Raw genomic sequence first — 20,676 nt, forward strand, 5'->3', positions numbered from 1 at the left:
TCATCAGATGTACTTGAAATAAAATAACAAAAATAATAAACACAGATTTTTCTCCCCCTTTTCTCCTTCTCTACTTGTGTATTTAGGTAGGACTGTATGAAGGGCTTGGTAAGAAGTAAGTATCAATGTAAAATACTTTTGTTACTATTTAATGGACATTCAATGAAGCCAATGATCACAGCAAAAAAAGATAACATACAGATAACAATAACAATATAAATGTTTTATTATTAAAGTGTCTTGTTAGAATGATACATTTAGTATAAAAGCATTATCAAGGCACGACATGGATATTCTTACTGAACAATATGCATATGCAAGCTTCTGAAGATGATATTACTTTGAATAAACTCCAGACCTGCCTAACTGATAAATGAAAAACGGTAACAGCACATGTTACAAATGTTACATTTGAGCCTCTGGAAAACAGGTGACTAAAATACAAAAGCTTCATTCCCAAACTCTTTTGTTATTTTAAATACTGTTATTTGTGCATTTTCAAATGAAGTCACTAAGTCACAGCAGACGTAACATGCCTTCAAAGACTAGGTTTGGGGACGAGGATATGACATTTATACTTGTCTACTTGTCAGAGGTGGAAGTAACGAGTTACATTTACTCCGTTACATTTACTTGAGTAAGTTTTGGGAAATGTTGTACTTTTAGGAGTAGTTTTGAATCACTATACTTTTTACTTTTACTTGAGTAGATTTGTGAAGAAGAAACTGTTCCTCTTCCTCCGCTACATTAGGCTACGTTGAGCTGTTACTTTTCTTTTATCCCTTTTATCCACGTACGCGTCAATCTCATGACATCACTGGGTGATTCTTTGGGAAAAATGTTTGTTTTTGCATGTTTTGTCACATTTACACAGACTCAAACACACACAGAGTTTATATGAGTTCATGTTTGTTCTTGTTCTGCTGGTTAAAAAAGAAAAGTACAAAGGCTGGACATTTTGTGCTACTTGTACTTAATTTATTTTTTTATTCTGTTATTTTATTATTTAAGTACTTGAATTTACTTTAAGATTATTTCAATTTAAGCTATTTTTTATTTTTTATTAATTTTAATTTATTTTATTATTTTATTGATGTAATTTGCCTGAAGATGATTATTTTGTACTTTTGGAGTAGTTTTTTCACCAAGTACTTTTTAACTTTTACTCAAGTCATTATTTGGATGACTACTTTTTACTTCTACTTGAGTCATATTATTCTGAAGTAACAGTACTTTTACTTGAGTACAACTTTTGGCCCCTCTACCCACCTTTGCTACTTGTGCTATAAGTGCATTTGAGCCTGGATGATTATCGTCTTCTCAGGGAATATATTTTGTTCCAGTGCAAAAGAAGTATTTCCTCTCCTCCTTCCTGTGCTCCCTCCATCAGTGCATCATCCATATGGAAAGATGTCCAATTGGACATGGCTCTATGTTCGGAGTTATTATCTGTCTGAAGCTTTTATTGCTAAAATCACTGTTGGGTATGATAAGAATGAATGTGAGTTGTGTTTTTGTAATCGTTTTATAATATTTCAGCAAACAGCACTCATTTCTGAAATGGATGGAACAAGTACAGCTAAAGATGGAAAATGAAACAAAATGGCGCCAAGAGACTTTTCTTTAAGTTGTGACATGATACAGGTGTGTACCGATTTTAGTGCATGTACGTCAAACCGTATTGAGGGGCTTGAGGCACAAAGATTTTTCTGTCTAGACCAGGGGTCGGCAACCCAACATGTTTTAGAGCCATGTTGGACCAAAAACACAAAAAACAAATATGTCTGGAGCCGCAAAAAATGAAAAGTCTTATATCAGCCAATGAAGGCAACACATGCTGCATGTTTCTATATTAGTTAGAACTGGGGGAAGATTTTTTTTTTCATTATGCACTTTGAGAAAAAAGTTGAACTGTCGAGAAAAAAGTCAAAATGTTGAGAAAAAAATCAAATATTGAGAAAAAAGTCGAAATGTTGAGAAAAAAGTCGAAATGTCGAGAAAAAAGTCGAAATGTTGAGATTAAAAAGGAAAGGAAAAAGAAGAAAAGAGGAAAAAGGAAAAAAAGAAAAAAAAAAAGGAAAAAAAAAGGTCAAACATTTTTGAAAAAGCTCCAGGAGCCACTAGGGCGGCGCTAAAGAGCCGCATGCGGCTCTAGAGTCGCGGGTTACCGACTCCTGGTCTGAACCAATCAGATGAAGGGTGGGTGCACATTTTGGCGTCTAGCGTTGCCATGGTAACGCTTTTGACTGAGAAAAGTAATGCGTGGGTGCGCAGGTGGTCGAGTGGTTAGAGCGCATGCCACATATGCAGTGGACCCCGTTTCAAATCCCGGCCGGGGACCCTTTGCTGCATGTCAGGCCCCCCCTCCTTCCCATTGTTTCCTGTCATTGAACTTCCAAATAAAGGCGTCTGTGCTGAAAAAATCTTTAAAAAAAAAAAGTAATGCGCGTTGTCGCAGGATCTAGACCCACATTTTGATGTATAACACACCTGGTGCACGTTACGGTTCGGGATGTATAACTGTCGAAGGAATGGCATAAATTGCGCCAAAATTACACAATTAATTCAAAATGGCCGACTTCCTGTTGGGTTTCGGCCATGGCGCCAAGAGACTTTTCTTTAAGTTGTGACATGATACAGGTGTGTACCGATTTTCGTGCATGTACGTCAAACCGTATTGTGGGGCTTGAGGCACAAAGTTTTCTAGGGGGCGCTGTTGAGCCGTTAGGCCACGCCCATTAATGCATTTTTTCCATTTTGGTGTCAGGATCAACACGACCTCTCGGGTCAATCGGTTGCCAATAAAGTCACGTTTGCGAGGTGTATCGTGTGTGCCCTGTATTGTTAATTGTGATGTTAACTTGTTCTTGGACACTGCATGTGAGTCCAGTAGCAAAGATTTTATGCTTAAAACCTTTACACACAAAAAAAAGAAAACGTACCCAACTGGCCATTGTATAAAAAAAAGGAAGACATAAGGACCCTACAGTACAACGGAGTATTAGAGCCAAACTAAGACAAAAAAAAATTGGAAATTACGAGAATAAAGTCATAATGTTGCGAGAATAAAGTCGGAACTTTAAAAAGAGCAAAGCTAAATGTAAATAGAAAAGCAGAACCAGCAGGACTGGCAGTCTCCACTTCACATTTCTTCATTCTTGTTCCGTCTGGTTCACGTCTCCACTGGTGGACTGGGGGTGTTGGATGGAGATCACTGGCTGAGGGGAATCACACAAACACACGGGGAGGGTTGAAGATACACAGTAATAACACTTATATGCAGTACTGGAGTCGTAAAAAAGAATCAGGGGGATGGTGGATTTGATCATATGGGGACAGATAATTTGTGCTGATTACAAATAATATAATATATTACAAATAATAGCAGTGACCAAAACACCTGCAGAAATACTGCAGGAATGACATAGCAGCAGTTAAATGCAGCCTTCTGTAAGCTTTAAATATCCACTGGGCACCTGCGTGAAGCTGGCCCCCCACCCCACGCAAAATTCAGTGAAAATATTCTCAATCGTTTGTGCTGCGTTAGTGCTGGTTTGTGCAGAAATAAATTTCATTTGTGCTGCTTTAGTTTTGAAGATATCACGTTATATTTCAAAGGTCATTCCCCTTTGTCCAAAATAAACCAAAATGGTCTAGTTTGTTGGTCATCGTGTCATAAACCGGTTATATCTTCAAAACTAAAGCAGTACAAACGTTTTTTTTCTCTACACAAACCAGCACTAACGCAGCACAAACAAACTAGACCATTTTGGTTAATTTTGGACAAAGTCGGGGGGCTGCGTGACGTCATCGTGTCATAATTAACTCGTTATATCTTCAAAACTAAAGCAGCACAAACAAAATTTCTTTCTGCACAAACCAGCACTAACACAGCACAAACAAACTAGACCATTTTGGTTTATTTTGGAAAAAAGTCGGGGGGCTGCGTCAACTTTGAATGACCTTTGAAATATAACGTGATATCTTCAAAACTAAAGCAGCACAAATGAAATTTATTTCTGCACAAACCAGCACTAACGGAGCACAAACGATTGAGAATATTTTCACTGAATTTTGCGTGGGGTGGGGGGCCAGCTTCACGCAGGTCCACTGGGCTTACATCAAATACATCAAAACACAACAATAAAAAACACTTTTCTGAACTTATCAATATGACTCTGTCCTTCACAGGATAAGTAACATGGATCACTGCAAAAACTCACAATCTTAACAAGAATATTTGTCTTATTTCTAGTTAAAATGTCTCATTTTAGTAAAAAAAATCTCATTACACTTAAAACAAGACTCATCACTGGAAAAAACAACAATTTTCACCTGTTTCAAGTAGATTTTCACTTGAAATAAGTAGAAAAATCTGCCAGTGGAACAAGATTTTTTTGCTTGTAATGAGAAGATAAATCTTGTCCCACTGGCAGATTTTTCTACTTATTTCAAGTGAAAATGTCCCTGAAACAGATGAAAATGGTCAAATAAGTTATTTTTCTGGAGTTATTTTTCTGGTGATGACTCTAAATGTTGAAATAGCAGTAAAACCACATTCATTGATGAAATGACATAAGGGATGGAAAGGAGGGATGGCAGTTTTACAGGGGGGATGATTTGGACCGTTTTTATTTCAGGGGGGGATGATTTGGACCGTTTTTATTTCAGGGGTGATGCCATCCCCCCTCAACCCCCTCAACTCCAGTACTGCTTATATGAATAATAAAGCAACATTAAAGAGATTAACATTCTCTACGCACCATTCTGGGAGCTGGTCCACAGCAGTTGACCACCTTGCAGCAGTAAGCAGCAAGTGTTGCAGAGATGGCCAGCAGAGCAAACTGGACCACTATCGCCCCAGCACAGAAGTGGCTGTGCAGGTTCTGGGAGGGAAAACACATTTAAAAATATTAAGCTGGAACTGAACTCTAAAAGATTACTACGGAGGAGTATTAGGGCCAGGCGAGAGAAAAAAATTTGAGAGTGGAAGATTTTTTTTATTGTGCACTTCGAGAAAAAAGACGAAATGTAGAGAAAAAAGTAAAAATGTCAAGATTAATGTTGAAATATAATTTCAAGAAAAAAGTCAAAATTTCGCGAATAAAGAGGAAATTTCGCCTTTTTTCTCCACTTTTCGACTTTTTTCTCAACATTTTGACTTTTTTCTCGAAATTGTTCTTCAACATTAATCTCAACTTTTCGACTTTTTTCTCGACATTTCGACTTTATTCTTAAAATTTCTACTTTTTTCTCGACATTTCGAATTTTTCTTGACATTTCTACTTTTTTCTCAACATTTTGACTTCATTCATGAAAATTTTGACTTTTTTCTCAACATTTCGACTTTTTTCTCGACATTTCGACTTTATTCACGAAATTTTGACTTTTTTCTCGAAGTGCATAATGAAAAAAAAATCTTCCTCCTAAATATTATTTTTATTTATTCTCCTGCCTGGCCCTAATACTCTTCCATAGATTACAGCTCAGTACAGTACATTTTTTTTTAAATATCTTTTTATTTCACAATAATTTTCACAATTCACATTTTCACATTCACGATTTCTATATTACCCACATTCCTACCCTCCCCATAATTGCCCTGGGGAAATAAAAAAATAAAAATAAAAATAAAAAATCCTAATGCAACAGCGATATCAAACTATACATACATACAAACATACATACTGTATAAGGCACAAGTTCGAAAATAGAGATACTCATTGGTCCCCCTTGGAAAAGTTCTCCAGTTTTAAAAATAATGGAGACCAAAATTCTTGAAAGATATGACCACGATTGTATTTTTCCAATGGTAAAAAATCTGAAATTTGATCCAAAAAAAACTTGAGAGTTGAAGGGGAATCATCTTTCCAAAGTAAAAGTATGCATTTCTTAGCAAAAAATGTGATCATAATTAATATCCTGCTTTTTCCGGTCTAACTGAAGATCCAGTGTATCATTTAATAAATACAAATTGGAGCTTAACTCAAAATTCATTTTTCTAAAACTGATTGTGTGAAGGAATGAATTGAAGTACAGTATTTTTTTTTTAACGTTTATTTCACTACCTCCACTGTTCAGTTATGAGTCAATTCCCCACTCAACTTTCAAATGTTACCCCTATTCTCCTATTATTTATTTCTTATTATGCAAATCCACTTCTTACACGATCACTTCATATGTAATTATTCCACAAACGCGTGCTCTGTGGTACTGATAGGATGGGCGGTATGGACTAAAGAATTTATCACGATCATTTCTGGCATTTATCCCGATAACGATAAAAAAATACCAATTAAACTCCACCTTTTAACTATAAATCTATCTCTCTCTCAGATCTGCCATGTTTGTTACACAAAAACGTCATCAACGGGAATTTATCCTTCTTTCTTTCTTTCTTTCTTTCTTTCTTTCTTTCTTTCTTTCTTTCTTTCTTTCTTTCTTTCTTTCTTTCTTTCTTTCTGGCTCATTTCTTTCCTCCTTCCTTCCTTCCTTCCTTCCTTCCTTCCTTCCTTCCTTCCTTCCTTCCTTCCTTCCTTCCTTCCTTCCTTCCTTCCTTCCCTCCTTCCTTCCTTCCTTCCTTCCTTCCTTCCTTCCTTCCTTCCTTCCTTCCTTCCTTCCTTCCTTCCTTCACGTACGTTGTGCGTGGATTTAACACAGAACCATAAATCATCTTTACTCAAAAACATCAACAGGAATTTATCATTTTTACCGTGAGATACAAATTCTTACCGTGGGGAATGTTTTTGACGGTAAATCGTGAACGGTAAAATATCACCCATTCCTAGGTACTGCTACTGTACCTCATTGTACATGAAAACATGATTATATGGTCCTCATGGGGTCGTCCTTACTCACCTCTATCTGGTAACACGTCTCCCCATGACTCGTATCGGTCCTCCTGTGGTAATAATAGCAGAAAAGATCCACATCTGGCAGTCTTAAAACACTGCACACTATGTTGACGACAGAAGCAGCGCAGGCCACGATCTGCATCCCCAAGCAGGCCCTGAGCTGGAACACAGAGGAGCTGATGTTGAACATGACAGTAAAAACAAAAAGGTTTGTTGAAGTCCATGATCCTTTAGTAACTGAATCTTTGATAGCATGTACACTCCCTTTTTCCTGTAGACCTGAGGTCTGCTCCACTGTCAGCTCCTTTAAAGGAGCATGAGGCAGGATTGAGGCAGGATTTATGAAAAAAATGTGTATACATTTTAAGTTTTCTAATAATAATGTCAGATGAAGCGTTCCAAACCAAAAAGAATGATTCCTCTAGCGTATCTCTCCTTTGCCTTGAACAGGCTGTGTGCTGCAAAATGTGCTGCAATTGTGGGGCCTAATTTCCCGCGCTGTCCTGCGGATGTGACGTCACATGACGCTGCATGCACGTTCTCCCCGCTGCAGTACCCCCAACGGCCGTCGTGGTGAAGGGTGGCGCTAGAGAGTCTCATTTCTTAAAAGGAGCCTCATGCTCCTTTAAATCAGGCCTAAAAACATTACTGTTTAATTAAACACTTACCTGCTGGATTTACTGCCCTTACTTTTTAACAACCTGTGCTTTTTATTATTTTACCTTTTCTTATCATTTTATTTCATTGTATTTGTTATTTAAGCGTACTCTTAAATTAAATACTTTTTGAAAACCGCACGTAGTTATGGATAAGCCCTGAATGCAGACATTGTGACGTAGAATTGTCAAATTGGTTTAATTCACCGCACAAATTGTTACAGATTACTTTGTAATACTGTATTTGACCCGGGTTTTGTACGTTTTGACCGTATAGAAACGTAATTCTTGCCATTGTAAGAATGAGATGAACCTGCTGTACTCTACTGCCCTTACTGTTTAACAACCTGTGCTTTTTATTATTTTACCTCTTTTCTTATCATTTTATTTCATTTTATTTGTTATTTACTGTTTAATCTATCTATCTATCTATCTATCTATCTATCTATCTATCTATCTATCTATCTATCTATCTATCTATCTATCTATCTATCTATCTATCTATCTATCTATCTATCTATCTATCTATCTATCAGGGGCCGGATTCACCAATATGTTCTTAACAACCATCTTAAGAAATGTCTTAAGATCTAAAATTAAGAAGTTCATAAGAAAGTTCTTAAGTGAAATTCCTCAATATTTTCTTAAGAACCGTCTTAAGAACTGTCATTTCTTACGAATTTCTTATTTTTCCTACTTAAGAACTTCTTAAAGTATGGCTGTATCCAAAATGTCATACTAAGTACTACATGCTGCATACTGCATCAGTATGTACTGTATACTGCATACTACATGATGCATACTGCATCAGTATGTACTGTATACTACATACTACATGCTACATACTGCATCAGTATGTACTGTATACTGCATACTACATGCTACATACTGCATCAGTATGTACTGTATACTGCATACTACATGCTACATACTGCATCAGTATGTACTGTATACTACATACTACATGCTACATACTGCATCAGTATGTACTGTATACTGCATACTACATGCTACATACTGCATCAGTATGTACTGTATACTGCATACTAAGTACTACATGCTGCATACTGCATCAGTATGTACTGCATACTGCATACTAAGTACTACATGCTACATACTGCATCAGTATGTACTGTATACTGCATACTAAGTACTACATGCTACATACTGCATCAGTATGTACTGTATACTGCATACTAAGTACTACATGCTGCATACTGCATCAGTATGTACTGTATACTGCATCAGAGCCGTCACAGTTTTAATAAATGTATTAAAATGAATATATCAGTCTATTGAATTTCATTTTATTTTATTAAGCTACATATGTTTGGCTTTTTATTTAGTGCACCTCTACTTACTTGGTATACAGTATTATATATATTATTCATTTCATTCAGGCTTACCTTTTCACAGAAGACATTTTAAGACAGGTCAAGGTTGTCTTAAAGTTAAGAAAAAAGTCAAGAACAAATTTGAGAACTTTTATTTCAAGAATACCATTTATTCTTAAGTCTTTTCTTAAGAAGAAACTTAAGAAGAAAGTTGAGAATATGACTTCTTCTCTTTTTTCTTCTTAAGACTGAACTTAAGGAAAAAATGACACTTAAGAAGATTTTTTTTCTTAAGAATATTTGTGAATCCGGCCCCAGTTCAGCTGCAGCTCCATACCCTGAAACGCCAGTTGCCGTTGTGGATGAGTTTATTGTCATTTTCAATTAGTTTACATTGAAAATGACAATAAAAACAAGTTTGTTTGAGACATGCACATTCGACACACAAGTAGACCAGATATTTGGAGCTGACATGGAGTTTCACTTCTCTTAATGACTCACGTCCATCACGGCTGGTTCCTGCATGTTTCCTGTCTACACTTCTCTGTTCAGCTGCAGATCCAGATCCTGAGGTGTCAAGTAACAAAGTACAAATACTCTGTTACCTTACTTAAGTAGAAATTTTGGTTATCTATACTTCACTGGAGTAATTATTTTTCAGACGACTTTTTACTTTTACTCCTTACATTTTCACACAATTATCTGTACTTTTTACTCCTTACATTTTAAAAACAGCCTTGTTACTCTATTTCATTTGGGCCTTTAATAAAAACTATCCAGTTAAATTGCTCCATCCGGATAGAGTGAATTTGGTTGTGGTTGTTTCAGATGTTCTTGTCCAGTTTTGTTCTTACATCCGTTCCCTCAGATTCCTGCAACTAAACTTGGATGTACATTCCAATAAAGGTTAGGATAAATGATAACATGCCTCTGAAGTTTGACTTTTTGCACCATTACAATACTTATAGGCAACTAGTCATCATATCTCCTGCTCTCTGAAACACATTTTAATGCTCAATAGTACACATATATGGTTCTTTAATATATTTGCATTATACTAAGATGCTTTCATTTTTAATGGCTTTTTTCCCCCTTACATTACTTTTACTTTTATACTTTAAGTAGTTTGAAACCAGTACTTTTATACTTTTACTTGAGTAAAAAACTTGAGTTCAACTTCTACAAGAGTATTTTTAAACTCTACGTAGATTTGTCTCTTTAATTTGCTTTGTTTTCGTATGTTTTTTGGTATTTGGTATTTGATGTATTCTGATTATTTTTTGATTATTTTTTGTTTTTGTTTTAACCTGTTTGAATTAGAAAATAAAATCAAAAATCAATTCTTTCCTGAGCCTGGAAGACTCCGGTTGAACACCACAGTCTTGCTTCTCAAGCGAGAATTGTACTTTGAGGTAGGTAGTGGTAGGAGCGCAGGAGACACACGGCTGCTTCATCTCCAGTTCAGTTTGGAGACGGCGTTATCTGTTATCTGTTATCTGTTATCTGTTATCAGAGACTCACCGTAGGCAGGTGGAGGTTCTGCGCCGCCACGGCCACATTCCCAGCTATTACCACCTGGAACCACAACAAAATCACACCAAGTCAGTAACTGGACATTTCGCTGAAACAAGAAATTGATAAAGAAATGAAAATACATCATGAAACAGTGCGTGATTGTGCGTCCTTGTCGGTGAGAATGCGGTATGGAAGGGTCCTGCCATGGAGGATTTGGGCCTCCATTGGCAGGACAACAAAATGTAATAATTTATTGATATTATTACTATACAAAGAAGGTTATTAATATTATTATATTAGGGCCCGAGCACTTACAGTGCGAAGGCCCTATTGTATCTGTAGGAATTTTTCTTTTTCTTTTTTCTTCTGACGAAATGAGGGCCTTTTTTCCCCCTAAACGTGCCCAAAAAGTCACCAAATTTTGCACCAAGCCAGGCCTGGCGCAAAATGTGATATGTTTGTATTAATGGGCGTGGCAAAATGGCTCAACAGCGCCCCCTAGAAAACTTTGTGCCTCAAGCCCCACAATACGGTTTGACGTACATGCACGAAAATTGGTACACACCTGTATCATGTTGAAACTTAAAGGAGCATGAGGCTACTTTTAAGAAATGAGACTCATTAGCGCCACCCTTCGCCATGACGGCCGTCGGGGGTACTGCAGCCAACAGTGAAGCCGGCACGGGAGAACGGGGAGAACGTGCATGCAGCGTCATGTGACGTCACATCCGCAGCCCAGCGCGGGAAATTCGGGACCGAATTGCAGCACATTTTGCAGCACACAGCCTGTTCAAGGCAACGGAGAGATACACTAGAGGAAACATTGTTTTTGGTTTGGAACGCTTCATCTGACATTATTATTAGAAAACTTAAAACGTATACGAATTTTTTTCATAAATCCTGCCTCATGCTCCTTTAAAGAAAAGTCTCTTGGCGCCATGGCCGAAACTGAACAGGAAGTCGGCCATTTTGAATTAATCGTATAATTTTGGCGCAATTTATGCCATTCCTTCGGCAATTAATACGGCCCGAACCGTAACGTGCACCCAGGTGTGTTATACATCAAAATATGCGTCTCCATCCTGCGACGACGCGCATTACTTTTCTCTTTCAAAAGCGTTACCATGGCGACGCTATACGCCAAAAAGCGCGCCCACCCTTCATCTGATTGGTCCATATTCGATAGTTCCTACTTTCTGTCATAACTTTTCAATGGTTTGATATAAAGAGTCGTGGGTGGTGTCATCGGACTCGGTTTTGAGTCCTTGACCTTCATTCCGGAGAGAACCCACGCAAGCACAGGGAGAACATGCAAACTCCACACAGGAAGACCCTGCGGGGCCAGGGAGTGGAACCGGGAACCTTCTCGCTGTGAGGCAACAGTGCTGACCACCAAGCCACCGTGCTGCCCTAATAATAATAATAACTAATCCCTTCACAAACTCTGGAGTCATTTCAGTGGATAGAGTGCTAGGACACAGGTATTTAATCTAATTTTGACATGGGGACAGTTGCTTATTAACATTTCTAAGGCCATCACACTACTGAGCAAACACAATAATGACATTTCAATGATATTTAAAGTATGCAGTGTAAACAGATTTTACAAATCTCCATGCAGGTACATTTTGAGGACAACCAGTTCACAAAAACCAAAAAGGGCCACTTCAGGTTACGACCTGATGCTGTGCTTACCTTATTCATTCATCGGCCAAATCCCAAGAGAAGGGAAGTCCCCACACGGGGCACAACAAGAACAACACAAAAACAACCATTTCAGTTCTCTAGAGCAGGCTACAATATTTGAGTTCTCTACATTCTCACCAACAGAGATGAAATGAAGATCAGCAAGTCAGTTGGTAGACGAGTCAGGCCGTTGGACTGTAAAACACAACCACAGATGATGTTGTACACACTCAGGCCCACCTGAGTTATCTGAAAGACACAGAAATAAAACTTTGGATGAAGGCTGCAGAATAAATGCGAGGGAAAGGTCTTAAACACACGCATGGCGTACCCCGAGAGCTCTGGGTTCAGCCTCCAGGAACTTCTTCTTCCTGTGGTCGTCTTTCTGGAAGCTGACTGTGACCAGGGGGCTCTGTGCTGGGCTCAGACCCTCCAGGGGGCTCAGGCCCTCCACGGAAACTAGTTCTCCACCTAAAACACAAACATGCAGCACAATCAAGCTGAAAGCTGCTTTTGACACTGTTGATCATGGCATTTTACTGCACAGGTTAGAGCATGTTGTTGGGATTAAAGGGACAGCTCTACGTTGGTTTAAATCATACCTATCTGACAGGTTCCAGTTTGTTCATGTACATGAGGTTTCTTCAGAACAGTCAAGGGTCTGTTATGGTGTTCCGCAGGGTTCAGTGCTAGGGCCAATCTTGTTCAGTTTATACATGCAGCCGTTGGGAAGTATAATCCAGAATCACGGCATACACTTTCATTGTTATGCTGATGATACGCAGCTCTATTTGTCTATGAAGCTGGATGAAACAGAACCGTTAGTTAAACTTCAGGCATGTCTTAGGGACATCAAGGACTGGATGTCCAGAAATTTCTTGCTTCTAAATTCAGATAAAACAGAGGTTATCATTCTTGGTCCAGAGCATCTTAGGAAGGGACTAGATGGTGTTGCGATGGCTTCCAGTGCAACTGTGAGAAACCTTGGTGTTGTTTTCGATCAGGATTTGTCGTTTAAACCATATGTTAATCAGGTTTGTAAAATAGCATTTTTCCATCTCCGTAATATTGCAAAATAAAATACTGCAAAATAAAATATACTCTCGCAGAGTGATGCAGAAAAACTAGTTCATGCGTTTGTATCTTCTAGACTGGATTACTGTAATGTGTTATTAGCAGGGTGTCCAAGTAATTTGCTGAATAGGCTCCAGCTGATCCAGAATGCAGCAGCACGAGTGCTGACAGGAATCAACAGGAGCGACCACGTCTCTCTAGTGTTAGCGTCGCTCCATTGGCTACCTGTAAAATTCAGAATCCAATTTAAAATTGTATTATTTGCGTATAAAGCCTAAAACGGCTTAGCTCCGGATTATTTGCAAGACCTGGTAGTGCCTTATGTTCCTGGCAGAGCTCTCCATTTTCGGAGTGCAGGTTTACTCGTAGTTCCTAGAGTATCCAAATGTAGATTTGGAGGGCGGGCGTTCTGCTATCAGGCACCATTACTTTGGAACCAACTTCCAATCTGGGTTAAGGAGGCTGACACCCCCTCCACCTTTAAAACTAAACTTAAAACTTTTCTGTTTAGTAAAGCCTATAGTTAGTGTTTAGTAAACCTCTAGCTGGTGTTGGTAAATCTCTAGGTAGTGTAAACTTTAGTGTGTTAGAGTCAGTAGTCATAGTCGCAGCTATAGAACAAAACTATAATAGTTAGTCTCAAATATAGCTTCGCGGTAGATATGCTGCTATAGGCTTATGTTGCAGGGGGGCACCGACATGATCCGCTGGGGGCGGTGCCTCTCACCCTTCTTCTCCTCTCCTTTTCCCTGCCTCTCTTCTCCATTACCATTTTTATTTATTATAAATATCTCATAGCTATCATTTTTGTCCATCGTTCCTGTAGTTTCTTGTGCCGGCCCCCCTTTTTTTCTCTTTTGTGCATGTTTGCAGGCTGGAGCCTCGGGAGCTGCGTTCTGGCCTGTGTTCCCGGCCCTCCCCCCCCTCTGGTCATCCCATTGCTTCTTCCACCTGCCTACGTGGATGTCTGCTGTTGCTGCTTCCGCCTGCCTGCCCCCCCCCACCCCCCCCCCCTCTGGTCATCCCGCTGCTGCTCCACATGACTGTTGTGTGCTGCTGACGCCCCCCCCCCCCCCCCCCCTGGTCATCCCGCTGCTGCTTCCACATGACTGTTGTGTGCTGCTGACGCCCCCCCCCCACCTCTGGTCATCCCGCTGCTGCTTCCACCTGCCTGCTGTGTGCTGTCGACGTCCCTGACTCCCCCAGTCTGGCCTTCGGCAGGAGGGTCCCCCCTTATGAGCCAGGTCCTGCTCAAGGTTTCTTCCCTCCTTAAGGGGAGTTTTTCCTTGCCACTGTTTGGCTTAAGGCTTTTCTCCCACTATGGGAGTTTTTACCTGCCATTGTTTATATAATAATTGCTCGGGGGTTTATGTTTATGTTTATGTTCATGTTCATGTTCTGGATCTCTGGAAAGCGTCTAGAGACAACATCTGTTGTATTAGACGCTATATAAATAAAATTGAATTGAATTGAATTGAATTGAATAGTTTATTGTGCCGGCCCCCCTTTTTTCTCTTTTGTGCATGTTTGCAGGCCGGAGCCTCGGGGGCTGCGTGCTGGCCTGCGGTAACCATACTTGGGGAGTTTTTACCTGCCATTGTTTATGTAATAATTGCTCAGGGGTTTATGTTCTGGGTCTCTGGAAAGCGTCTAGAGACAACATCTGTTTTATTAGACGCTGTACAAATATAATTGATTTTAATTGATGAGTTGTTTGTTTGTTTCTTTTCTTTTCTTTTTTGTATATTGTTATCTGTTATATTAATTTATAAATGGGTATATTTATATATGTGTGTATGTGTTATATATGTATATATAGATATATATAGAGTTTAGGTGGTAGGATTTAATACGTTTTTAATTCTTCCTACTCCTTTTCGAGCATCTTAATTATGATGGATGTATGTTTTTTCTCATTTACATTTATTTATTATTGACTACTACTGTTTTGTTTTGTATTCACTACTGTTTCATGTTCGAAACATAATTTCAAATTCAATTCAAATTTGACCCAAAGACAGTCCAAGGGTTAATCAGCACATGCTCAGCTCCCTTGTCCCTTCAAACAAACCTGGGGAGTCCCCAGGGAGTCCCCAGGGAGTCCCCAGGGAGCCCCAAAAAACAGCCCCCAATAATTCAGCTCAGTTCTAAAGTAGTTTATAGAAGGGAAATGAATTGTTGCAGAAGCTTTCCTGACTTCAGTCTCTTCGGAGATTCATCGTAGATGTATTGCTTTTGGCAGGAACAGAAGTGACTCCTGTGTTGCAGCAGATCTGCAGAGGCCTCTGACTGAGTGATGCTGGGGGTTGTCCGTGATCTTCCTTATTTAAATAATGGATCATGTTTGTTTTACTGTTGGGTTACTGTTGGTGGAAATGGAAACATCTCAGGGGAGCCATTAATGCGTAGGCTGTTCCAGTTCACAGGGAAATCTGCCCCAGCGTCCAAGTCAAACCTCCACCAGTTCTTCCTGGCTCCCAATATTCTCTTTACACACCTCTGTAGCTATTATTCCTTCAAATACTTTACTTGAGAAAATATTTTTGGCACTCATTCGCAGCTTACAATTCATTTCAGCCCCAACATCTCTATGTATTTTGGAGTTTGAGTTTGTAACTCTCAGTGGGGCAGTGGCTCATGGACAACTCAGGGCAGATTAGTCCAAATGCCAGAGACAGACTGTAGTTACTCTGTTACTACACACAACGTCATCTACATTCCTATTTCTTAGTCAGAGCCAGAGCCCAAAATGTCACTGGTCAGCACCACTCAACATGACCAAACTTACTGATGGTTTTTGAAAAGATCCATGTCTGTAGATGATATTTTGCTATGATAACCTTCCTGAGTGGCAGCTGGATCAGAGTTATATTTTGTGTCTCTGTTGTTCCTAGATGACACACGGCTAAAAGATAGTACGGTATATCATTTAGGAGAAAATGGTGCAAAAATGTGTGTTGTTTATAGTTTAACACTTGTGCTGTCTTCAGGTCAAGGAAGGAGGAAAGGAAGAAGGGAGGAAAGAAGGAAGGAAGAAAAGAAGGAAGGAAAGAAGGAAGGAAGGGAGAAAAGAGGAAGGGAAAAAAGAAGGAAGGAAGGAAAGAAGGAAGGAAGGGAAAGAAGAAGGAAGGAAGGAAAGAAGGAAGGAAAGAAGGAAGGAAGTAGGAAAGGGAGTAAGGAAGGGAGAAAAGATGGAAGGGAGGAAAGAAGGAAGGAAGAAAGAAAAGAGGAAGGGAGAAAAGAAGGAAGGAAGGAAAGAAGGAAGAAAAGAAGGAAGGAAGAAAGAAAAGAAGGAAGGAAGGAAAGAAGGAAGGAAGGGAGAAAAGAAGGAAGGAAGGAAGGAAGGAAGGAAGGAAGGAAGGAAGGAAGGAAGGAAGGAAGGAAGGAAGGAAGGAAGGAAGGAAGGAAGGAAAGAAGGAAGGAAGGAAGGAAGGAAGGAAGGAAGGAAGGAAGGAAGGAAGGAAGGAATAAAAATATGAAATAAAAACGGTCCAAATCATCCCCCCTGTAAAACTGCCATCCCTCCTTTCCATCCCTTATGTCATTTCATCAATGAATGTGGTTTTACTGCTATTTCAACATTTAGAGTCATCACCAGAAAAATAACACCAGAAAAATAACTTATTTGACAATTTTCACCTGTTTCAAGTAGATTTTCACTTGAAATAAGTAGAAAAATCTGCCAGTGGGACAAGATTTATCTTCTTATTACAAGCAAAAACATCTTGTTCTACTGGCAGATTTTTCTACTTATTTCAAGTGAAAATCTACTTGAAACAGGTGAAAATTGTTGTTTTTTCCAGTGATGAGTCTTGTTTTAAGTGTAATGAGATTTTTTTACTAAAATGAGACATTTTAACTATAAATAAGACAAATATTCTTGTTAAGATTGTGAGTTTTTGCAGTGATCCATGTTACTTATCCTGTGAAGGACAGAGTCATATTGATAAGTTCAGAAAAGTGTTTTTTATTGTTGTGTTTTGATGTATTTGATGTAAGTCCAGTGGATATTTAAAGCTTACAGAAGGCTGCATTTAACTGCTGCTATGTCATTCCTGCAGTATTTCTGCAGCTGTTTTGGTCACTGCTATTATTTGTAATATATTATATTATTTGTAATCAGCACAAATTATCTGTCCCCATATGATCAAATCCACCATCCCCCCTGAATTTTTTTTACAACTCGAGGACTGCATATTACGGAAGAGTATTAGGGCCATGCAAGAGGAAAAAAAATTGAGAGTGGAAGATTTTTTTTTATTGTGCACTTCGAGAAAAAAGTCGAAATGTGGAGATTAATGTTGAAATACAATTTCGAGAAAAATTTCGAAATTGCGTGAATAAAGTCGAAATTTCGCTTTTTTTCCTCCACATTTCGACTTTATTCACGAAATATGACTTTTTTCTCGACATTTTGACTTTTTTCTCGAAATTGTACTTCAATATTAATCTCGACTTTTCGACTTTTTTCTCAACATTTCGACTTTTTTCTCGAAGTGCATAATGAAAAAAAAATCTTCCTCCTCTAAAATATTATTTTTTATTTTTCTCCTGCCTGGCCCTAATACTCTTCAGTAGCATATGCCCAGAATAAATACCACTGGCATCTAGTTTGACGGGATTATGAATGTGTTGAAATATTTCCCCGTTAGTGGGACATCTCTGAACATCTTCTCCCGGTGTTCTGTCAATCTTTGCTAACTGCCAGAAAATGCTACTTTGTGGTCGATTTTCAAAGTAGAAAACCATTAGGGAGCCTTTTTTGGCAAAGCAGCAGAAATGGGCAGAACACCGGCTCCGGGTTCAAACACAACATGACTGAGGGGAGCGTTTCCCTGACAATAATACAAAAATGAGAGTCCTATAAAAATACGTTTTCTACAACAACGATCCCAGTTGTACGTTAATTGTCTTGTCATGTTTAGTTTCCAGCGGAAATCTTCTAAAACCATCTGTTTATGAATATTTTTTGCACAAAAATCGCCAAAAAAAAGCAAGTAGGCTACTGTAGATTACATGAAGACGACACGGTCATTATACAGAGGACAACATCTGGACACCATCAAATACTGTCAATCTGCCAAAGTTACAACCATTTACAGGGCGTTATTTATGCATTAATACTTTTATTTACCTTCCATGGTCACAAAATCCAATGAAACTTCACCCCCCTCCAAAGAAAAATCGCCTTTCGTTTTCCCCTCCTTCCTTCCTCTTTCTGGTCCTGCTCTGTCTCAGCTCAGAGATGTTGCAATCGTTGGGGGATTTGGGAGGTGGGGTCCTCCTCTGCTTCGTCCTCCTTCCTCTGTCCGAGGGGCGAGACCTCCCAACTTTATTCTGCTAGGAAACAACAAGTTCCTATGAAATTTATCCGAAAATGGTTCATCACTTAAGCCTAAATTATGGTTCCGCGTTAAATCGACGCAGACCTCACGGCGTAGGGTACGCGGCGACGCACACCGTACGTTGCGCGTCGCCGCGTACCCCATGCCGTAGGCTCTGCGTTGGTGTAACGCGGAACCATAAATCAGCCTTTAACCGGCATTCATATCCCATGTTATGTCATGCAGGCTGAGTTTTTCTTTTCTGTATCTTTTTAGATCAATTTATTTTAGTATAATAATCCAAATATTCTTTAGATGTCTTGTTTTTGTACCATGCATCATTATTTATATGTTTCCAGCCTTATTTTTTGAATATACTTCATTTTTGTATTACTATATCAAGTTTACACACATGGGTCAAAAATGACCCGTTTATCCAAGTATGATTTAAAGATAAATGAAGGGATATAATAATAATAATACTTTTCTTCAATTAAATATTTTAGTTGTAATTTGGACCAAACATTCATAAAAGTAACTTTTGAAAGATGTTTATTTCTCATTTTGGAATGCACAAATACATCTGACAATAGATAACTGTCAACGCTTCTCCACTCTTTCCCTTTAGCTGCAGCTGCTCTTCTTCCCTCGTAATTGGTGCATTCTATAACTTCCTCAATGATTGTTACTGATAAACTATTCCCAGGCATCTTTCGGTGAACAGAGGTGTCTTCAGTATTCACATTCATTACTCAGGTAGAAGTATAGATACTACAGTTTAAAAATACTCCTGTAGAAGTTGAAGTATCAACTCAAGTTTTTTACTCAAGTAAAAGTATAAAAGTACTGTTTTCAAAACTACTTAAAGTATAAAAGTAAAAGTAATGTAAGGGGGAAAAAAGCCATTGAAAATGAAGCATCTTAGTATAATGCAAATATATTAAAGAACCATATATTTGTACTATTGAGCACTAACATGTGTTTCAGAGAGCAGCAGATATGATGACTAGTTGCCTATAAGAATTGTAATGGTGCAAAAAGTCAAACTTCAGAGGCATGTTATCATTTATCCTAACCTTTATTGGAATGTACATCCAAGTTTAGTTGCAGGAATCTGAGGGAACGGATGTAAGAACAAAACTGGACAAGAACATCTGAAACAACCACAACCAAATTCACTCTATCCGGATGGAGCAATTCAACTGGATAGTTTTTATTAAAGGCTGAAAAAAAATAGAGTAACAAGGCTGTTTTTAAAATGTAAGGAGTAAAAAGTAAAAAAGTCGTCTGAAAAATAATAACTCCAGTGAAGTATAGATAACCAAAATGTCTACTTAAGTAAGGTAACAGAGTATTTGTACTTGGTTACTTGACACCTCTGTCGGTGAAACAGCTGTTGATCCAGGGGTAGGTCCTGCAGCTTCTCAGCCTCACAATATTGTTACATTTTCAAGTTAATTGAGGAAGACCTGGAAGACCAAAAGATAAATGGAATCTATTACAAAGATAAAGAACATCAAATCTCAGTCGGGTCACTTTTGACCCATGTTGTGGTTCATGTAGCTCCCAGCAGAGCTGCTGTCATGTTCTAAATATTCAAATAAACCCTACATGGGTACATTTACAGCTGATATTTAATCAGCCGGTGCTTCTGAAGTGCCGTACTAAACTCAGAAAAGTATACTTCAGTTCGGCACACTTAGAGTAATTATCAGTAGTATGCATTAATTGGGACGTACTACTCAGAGACACACGGCACTTCCTGCCGTTGGGAGGGGGAGTTGTTACCAGAGCTGGTAGAGGAGCCAAACATTGTACTCAAGTAAAAGTACTGTTACTTCAGAATAATATGACTCAAGAAGTAAAAAGTAGTCATCCAAATAATTACTTGAGTAAAAGTAAAAAAGTACTTGGTGAAAAAACTACTCAAGTAATGAGTAACTGTTGAGTAACGTCTGATTTATTTTTTAACACAACCATTCAAACAGACAAAAGTACAAAATAATCATCTTCAGGCAAATTAAATCAATAAAACAATAAAAAATTAATAAAAAAATAAAATAGCTTAAATTAAAACAATCTTAAAGTAAATTCAAGTACTTTAATAAATAATAAAATAAATAAATTAATAACAGAATAAAAAAATAAATTAAGCACAAGTAGCAGAAAATGTCCAGCCTTTGTACTTTTCTTTTTTAACCAGCAGAACTAGAACAAACATGAACTCATAGAA

The 20,676-nt window shown here is 38.4% G+C and overlaps 1 protein-coding gene across 1 annotated transcript; it reads right to left on the reverse strand.

Annotated features, from left to right (window-relative positions):
* Positions 1 to 2,585: 2,585 nt before the first annotated feature.
* Positions 2,586 to 18,401, reverse strand: LOC133419983 (uncharacterized). Its single transcript, XM_061709505.1, has 7 exons — positions 18,254 to 18,401; positions 12,377 to 12,516; positions 12,184 to 12,294; positions 10,366 to 10,419; positions 6,859 to 7,014; positions 4,764 to 4,886; positions 2,586 to 3,218 (listed from the first exon to the last, which is right to left on the reverse strand). The coding sequence occupies exons 1-7, from the start codon at positions 18,258 to 18,260 to the stop codon at positions 3,153 to 3,155; spliced, it is 657 nt and encodes a 218-aa protein (XP_061565489.1). The 5' UTR covers positions 18,261 to 18,401; the 3' UTR covers positions 2,586 to 3,152.
* Between the last annotated feature and the right edge of the window lie 2,275 nt (positions 18,402 to 20,676).

Source organism: Cololabis saira, chromosome 20 (assembly GCF_033807715.1).
Source record: "Cololabis saira isolate AMF1-May2022 chromosome 20, fColSai1.1, whole genome shotgun sequence".
In the NCBI taxonomy this organism is placed as follows: domain Eukaryota; kingdom Metazoa; phylum Chordata; class Actinopteri; order Beloniformes; family Belonidae; genus Cololabis; species Cololabis saira.

What these genes read in the sequence shown, in the direction of transcription:
- LOC133419983 (XM_061709505.1), bottom strand. An exon ending in CTGAACCCAGAGCTCTCGGG is followed by an intron (nt 12,295 to 12,376) that starts GTACGCCATGCG and finishes TGTGTCTTTCAG; the next exon opens with ATAACTCAGGTGGGCCTGAG. An exon ending in AGAACCTCCACCTGCCTACG is followed by an intron (nt 7,015 to 10,365) that starts GTGAGTCTCTGA and finishes TCTGTGTTCCAG; the next exon opens with CTCAGGGCCTGCTTGGGGAT.